At 32.8% G+C, this 7,300-nt stretch overlaps 1 protein-coding gene across 1 annotated transcript; it reads right to left on the bottom strand.

Annotated features, from left to right (window-relative positions):
• Positions 1-1,162: 1,162 nt before the first annotated feature.
• On the bottom strand, positions 1,163-1,635 carry LOC149572542 (uncharacterized). Its single transcript, XM_089811674.1, has 2 exons — positions 1,553-1,635; positions 1,163-1,415 (listed from the first exon to the last, which is right to left on the bottom strand). The coding sequence occupies exons 1-2, from the start codon at positions 1,633-1,635 to the stop codon at positions 1,163-1,165; spliced, it is 336 nt and encodes a 111-aa protein (XP_089667800.1).
• Positions 1,636-7,300: the final 5,665 nt, after the last annotated feature.

The following is a 7,300-nucleotide window of genomic DNA, read 5'->3' as shown; positions in this document are numbered from 1 at the left end:
ATTTTGTGAAAATACCTAAAAAGGATTTTTTAAGATTCATAGTAAAATTAGTGATTTCTTTTTTTAGCATTAAATTATTTGAAAGAATAATGCATAAGATTTAGAATCTTTAAAATTATGTGTTTTCCTCTCTCTTATGTAAATATATTGATTCTTAAGAAATTATGCCTACATAAATAAGTAGTAGAGAAGTAATACAATTGATAAGATTAAATAAATAGCTATGTTTCTTCTTAGGTAAAATATATGTTAATAAAATAATCTATTCTCATTTTAATATGTTAATAAAATAAAATATTGAAACAAGTTAAAATATTTAATGTGTTCCATATATTAAAGACAATGTAAAATATTTAGAAAGATTTATCGATGAAGCACAAACAATTAAAAGTAGGCTAGTGTTAAATAACAAAAACTAGTCAATTAAGTGAATGGTATAAGAATTTTATATGAGTACGTATTAATTCAAAAAAACCTATAAAATTCAAACCTTAAATGCTAAACCAAGGTCGGTTAGGATAGGTCAATAGAAATAACCATATGATAAATCATAAAAAATAGGATGAGGAAATCGAGCTCCTCGTTAAATATAAAAATAAAATAAATAATTAGAAAATACATTAGATTAAAACTCCTAATCTATTAGAAGAATAAAATCGTAAGAAAAAAATAGAATTGTTGCTTTAACTTAAAAGGTAAGTGCATTCTTATCTTAAATTGTATTGAGCAAATAGATGACAAACAATTAATCTTATCTAGATGGTTAATAGATAGTTGTCTATCACTTTGATTATATATTTTTACTTTAATTTAAAATTATAATCTCTAAAATATATTAGAAATACTATATTAAAATTAAAACTATAATAATATAAATCAAAACATGATTTGTTTGAACCAAAATCAATGACTTTCTTAAAAGACATCAAAATATCTTCACAATATCATATGCATTATACTAATATTCATAACATTGAATTCTATGACAACTTTTTCCCAATCACCTTAAAAGGTAATTAAGGTCCAACAACTGATACACAATTTATCAAACATTTAAGTTTCTAACACGAGCAAACCTTCACATAAAATACCTTAATAATGTATACCTCGATACCGTTACTACTAAATATTGTGATCTCGTTGGAGTCCCTAGTTCCATTCATTAAGTTGGGCGTTTGAGTTTGGAGAGAGAGTGGCGTTTCAGAACTTCTTCCCGTAAATCAGCAATATCAACTTCACCGATATGATCCTCCGGAATGAAATTGCCAGTCACTGGGTCAGGCACCCATGCTGCTCGCTCTCTCACATTATTATTATTTATATCCTCAGTACTTCTCCTTTGTTTTCCTTCTTCATCACTACTCTTTTTCTTCGACTCCTCAACTTTTAGTGCAGAATCACTGAAACATTTCAGACTTCCATCACAACCAGATTGAACAATTATATATTAGTTGATTTAAACCCAAAAACCAATTAATATGTTGGTTATATAGTCTATCGTTAAACGTAAATTGTACCCATAAACAAAGCAGCATTGGATTAAAGTATTTACCGTGTTATGCCACTGCTTTCAATCTTGAAGGAGGACAAGGCTTCAGCAGATGCAACTTTCACTCTGAATATTGATTTGGCCATGACTAATATTGACTGTAGTCTATATAACCTACCACAATCTCTTCAATCCTTGTTGAGTAATATGACTAACAGTAGATGACTTGACTGCTTGATATGTGCTCGGTTGCTCTTCATCCTTTAAATAGAAAGAGTTAGTAGAGGTTGGACTATATTAAATGTATTCCCTCACGTAATGGGTTATTCTTGTATGATGAATCTAGTTATATTCTCGTTGGAAAGAGCTGTATATTCGCATATGATAAGTCTTCTTATATTCTCGCGGAAAAGGGTTATTCGCATGTGGATAAAGCCGTGGCTTCTACTGTAACAAAATCACATATTCTTGGTGCCATTCTCTCATTTGTTATCCCTCAATACAAAGAGAATAATTATTGGTTAGGAGGAATAGCCACACTGGATTCCCACTGCACAAAGCCAAGACCTGAAACGATTCCAAGTCCAACTTCAAATCTACATACTGTTCAAAATACCATCGATCATGTTGCCCACTAGGATTCGCATGATAATCCACATTTAGATCTATATTTTTCTCGTAAGAACCAACAAACTCCCTACGTTGAATTGAATATTATTCAAGTAATTTATATATTGACAATATGAAGAGAATAGATAGACAACACATGTTTAGCATCTTTTGCTTATTTTGGCGTAGAGAAATACCATCCCGGTGAGAATCAGCGTCCTCTCACGCTGAATTATTAAGTAATTTGTTACCAAAAATATCCTCACAATAGGAAAAGAACATTTGGACAACACATTGAACGTCTTTTGTTTAATTGAGTATACTTCAAAGTAATTAATGTTCATTTTTCATATAGAGAATTAAATCACAATTTACTTTTGTATTAATATGTGTGAGTTGTGATGGTTTTTGTAATAGCTATTGACATCATAGAATTTATATGCCATCTTTTAGATAAATTTAAGCTAACAAATTCTTTGAAAGGAATTTTTATCATTTCCACACTCATAATTTAGATTTCCATGATGCTTTAAATATACAATCATCCATCTAATTTAGATCAAATATGGAATCATAGATTTAATCTTAGCTAAATTCAAGAGTGATTTAGCTTATAATTAATCATCACATCTCTCCCAACACATCTAAGAATAACTAATTTCATGTTCTCATGATTAAGTAAAGTGGGACATGGTCCAAACCCAACATCAAAAGATAACATCATATCGAGTGGATGAATAGTCATAGGCTCACAAGAAGTGAAACCTTACAAAACCAACATCAATAAGAACAAAACTAAGCTAAACCATAACCAAAATAAACAACATAACAAACAAAACTATTAAATACTAGCAGCAATGACCAACAAAGAAACCTAGAACCATCACATACCAAAAAATTATGTAGACACACACCACCACCAAGAGAAACCTCTACAACTAACACCAACCCAAATAAAATGGGATTCTAAGATCCTTGAACTTCTCTAGGCAGGAAGGCTTCTCTGAAGGATGAGAGAAAGTCACATCCCTGACCTAGCCTCCTACATAGTGACAATTTGAAGATCATCCTCTTTACCATGGGTTTACTCCCTCCTTTTTCTCTTAAGCTTCCACTCCTCCAACTCCCCTTGAATTTTTCCAATGGCCATATCTACTATATCCTGAGCCGCTCCCTTCTAGGAAGCAAGGTCCTTGATTTGGATCCCCCCAACTAATCATAGGACTCCTTCTTTGATGCCAGAGAAATTAGGATCTCATTCTTCTCCACCCCTAAAGGCACAAGGACACAAAATTTTGAGATTATCTCCTCAATTAATTCTTAATTGTGCAATTTGTCTCCAAAGTCTATACCCACTTCCCATAGTGACTCACATCTTTTTCCTTTAGTCCAATCCTCTTCTCTTCTATCTTCCTCTGCAAGGGCCTCCAATTTGTTTATCTTTCTTCTGGAACTTTACAACTGATAGAGAAACCACTTGGTAATATCATTTAGTCTATTATAGAAAATGCATAACTCATCTAATTTAAGGGTTAGGTCTTCAAGGTCAATGCCTCCATTAGTAGTTCTAGGTAGAATATTAGGAGAAGTAGAGCAAGGGATATGGAGATCCTTTTGGTAACTGAGCTATGTCTTTGGAGAGAGAGGGAAGGGGTTAGAGGGTGTGTTGAGAACATAATAAAGAGTAGAATTATCTAGGATCCAAGCCAACTTTGTAGTGCAAGAAGAGACATGAGCTAATTCATCTAAAACATCCACAAAATCCTCAAGCTTCTCCTACCAAGTAGCATTTCCACACTTGGATTTATGATCCAGAATAACCTTCATACTCAAAATAGAGGACACATTTTGAGGGGCCAGGGGATTTTGTAACTAGTTAAGGGAGGATGAGATATGGGTAAAGACCAAATTATTGAACTTAGTTGAAAAACTAGGGTAAGGGCCAACTTGAAGAGTCAAATCTTGGTGAAACTCATAAAGCCTGAAAAGTAATCTTTGGTGGAGAGGGGATCCACCCTTAACCATAGCTTTCTCTGTAGACAATGATAGAGATCAATCTAATAGGGGAAACACAAATTCACATTCCTTATAAAATGGTTAAGCATAGGAAAAATATAGAAATGGAAGCATAATGGCCAAATTGATGAGAATATTGGCCACAACTTTCCACTCTCTTAAAAACTACTCTCAGTTGAAACCACCCTATAATTTTAGGATTTTCTCCCTAGGGTCCAAGAACAACTTGAAATATCCTTTGAAAGACACTTTGGTCTTCCTCGGGATTTGGGTACCCTCCATACTTGACTTAATAATAGTTGTAATAGATTTTGACCTCATTAGAAAAGAAACTCTACCAATGTTAACCTTACCATCCTCTTAAGAATCAATAAGTTTATAAGATACTTCCATGTTGAGCCCATTCATTCATTCGAAATGTCACCATTTTCCCTTTCTCCATTATTTTCCATACCTTGAAGTCAATTTTAAACCCCTCACACTTATTAGGCTCAATTTGATACAACTCTCTTCCTATTGTAACCCAGAAACTATCGCTCTTAGATCTAGCTCAAATCCAAAAACCCAAAACCCACAATACATAGCTAACCTAGACAATGCAAAGTTCTAGTCAAGAATGTTCCACCATAAACTTGGAAAGGAGGAATCACATAGAGAAAGGTGGAAGGAAACCCAAATCCAAGAGATAATGTAAATAATTATACCTTTAACTATCATTAATTGCATTATAACTATTGTGTAGGATGGAAATATCATACAATATCATTGCACAAGCCTCTATTGGAATCAACTACATAAGATTTTTAAGTATTCAATATAATTGTCCCTGGATGTCATCCTATTGATGAAATTATTACCCTCTTGATTGATGTGCTTGTAGATAACTTCATTTATCATGTCAAGTAACTAGATGGTTTTATTGATGATGTCCCTACCATTCCATCCTACGTTAACATTTTTGAAAATATTAATCACATTGAGAGCAACACATTCTACTATTTCATTTGCAATTTTAACCTTGTGGAAAAGAGATAACATTTCTATGACATACACCATCTGGGTACCCAAATTAACTCCATACACTAGTAGCACAATACCTCTAGAGTTCCTAATAAGGCCACCCCCTCCTACTTGGCTTAGGATTCCAAGCAATGAACCATCAAAATTACGTTTGATCTAGAATGTGGGGGGGGGGGGGGGGGGGGGGTGGCAAAGGTCTACATCTCCCCAAATGTTAATTTAGTGTATTTTAGAGAAATTAATGTTCAATTTTCATGTAGAAATTTTAATCATAATTTACTTTTGCATTAGTATTCATGAATTCTGATAGTTATTGTATGATATCATCAAATATTTTTATTTTTGTTCATATTTTTGGTAGATATATTATACTAAAATACAACATAAGTTTCTATATAGTAGCCATTGACATAATAAAACCTTTAAAATAGTTTTTAATCATTTTTCCACTCACAATTTATATCTTCATTCATACTTTATTTGTGTAAAAAAAAAAAAAAAAACTTATATCTTTTACAAAAATTCACGGACTTTGTATTCTTTTGACATTTAAAAATATGTATTTTAAAAATGAATGTTCGAAAGGAGAAAATAATAGTTCCTAAACTAAAATATGCTGCTAAAGACATCAATCTTCCTAAAAAGCTTCATGAAGGTCTTCAGTGGATGCCCTTGGGGAATGCTCATGCAGAATCTCCTCCTCTTCAAAGTAATGCTCCAACTAGTCTTGATTATTAGAGTCCAAGATAGAAAAGAAGAAGAGAAGGAATCTTAAGTTCCTATGGTAAACTTTCCCATCCTCCTAGAAGCCTACTCAATCTTCAATGAAGATTATTAGATAAGTAGGGACTGAAACACCTCTAATGTAAAAAATATTGTAAGTGGACACTAGGGGAATTTTAAGGCCCCCTCTAATATTAACAAGAACTGTGTCAAGATTGCCCAATAGTTATTCATCAATAGCTCAAGACAAAGACGAGCAACAAGCTCATTATCAACATAAAACTGACAGGGAATTACGATAAACATAACCACTATATCCACATTAGAGTGGCACATATTAGGAAAAATTATGTATTGGGTTCTCAAGAATTGGAAAACATCCCTCCAAATTACTTTGTTTCTAACAGAGACAATTTGCATGATTCTTTCTATCTTGATGGGATGATCAAAGGCCATGAGACAAGTAAGAGAGATAAGCTTTTAATAGGAATATCCATGTTATTGAATGAAAAGTACAACCAAAAATTCCTTAATAAATAAAAGGAAAGAATGCTCAATTTGTCAGTATTTCTCGAGAAGTTAAATGTAGTTAAGGCTTGCACGAAGATTAGGGTGTTAGATGCATGGTCTAGGTGCTTGCCACCTTGTTGAAGCATTAAATTGACATTAATTTGAAAGTACATCCAAGATTTTTAAAAAAATGGCAAAGGGATAGTTGGGAAAAGAATAAAAAATTCTCTTCTATACAAAATCGATTAGGCACCTTTGGAAATTGAGCAAATAAAAGGAGAATAAATAGTAAAAAGTGAGGATTCTTTACCCCACCCATACTAGGCTTGAAATAGAAAGTTGCCGATAAAAGATGAACACAATTTAGATTAAGTAATAAAATAATATATTATACATATGGCTGGGTTAAACTAAGAGAGATTCCAAGAAGGATAAATAGCAAACCTCTAGGTTCCACCCTTCCCTAATGATGCATTATAATCCATACAATATGCTAGGCTTACGTATACTTGGAATTTCCATTCTACTGATGTTGAAGATGTTATAATGAGGGGAGAATTAGGAATTGCTTATTAGCTTCACTTAGACTAGGTTGACCATTTGGCAAAAATGCTATGAATTATACTAGTCTTATTAGAACCACCAACTCCTTCATTTTCTAGATGATCTGCTAGGCTATTCCATTATTTATAGATATGGTTAAGTTTAATATGTTTGAATGGTTGAATGATCTCTAAGGTTTTTTCTAGCAATGATTCTAATTCCAACTAGGCATGGAGCCCTTGCGAAGGGCACTAATGATGATGGATGTATCACCCTCAATTTAAATATATTTGAAATTGAATATTGAACATAGCCACAAGCCTTCCATAAGGGCTTTTATTTTTGCCTCATTATTAAATGCGATACCAATATAATGCAACACTTGAGTAG

Source organism: Cupressus sempervirens, chromosome 2, assembly GCF_028749045.1.
Source record: "Cupressus sempervirens isolate cs-2001-9-10 chromosome 2, ASM2874904v1, whole genome shotgun sequence".
Lineage (NCBI taxonomy): Eukaryota > Viridiplantae > Streptophyta > Pinopsida > Cupressales > Cupressaceae > Cupressus > Cupressus sempervirens.
This window is presented reverse-complemented; position numbering and strand designations above follow the sequence as displayed.

Excerpts from the sequence above, each read along its gene's own strand:
- LOC149572542 (XM_089811674.1), bottom strand. The coding sequence starts at position 1,635 with ATGGCCAAATCAATATTCAGAGTGAAAGTTGCATCTGCTGAAGCCTTG. Across the intron at positions 1,416-1,552 it reads GAAAGCAGTGGCATAACACG|TCTGAAATGTTTCAGTGATT; the intron begins GTAAATACTTTA and ends TTGTGATGGAAG.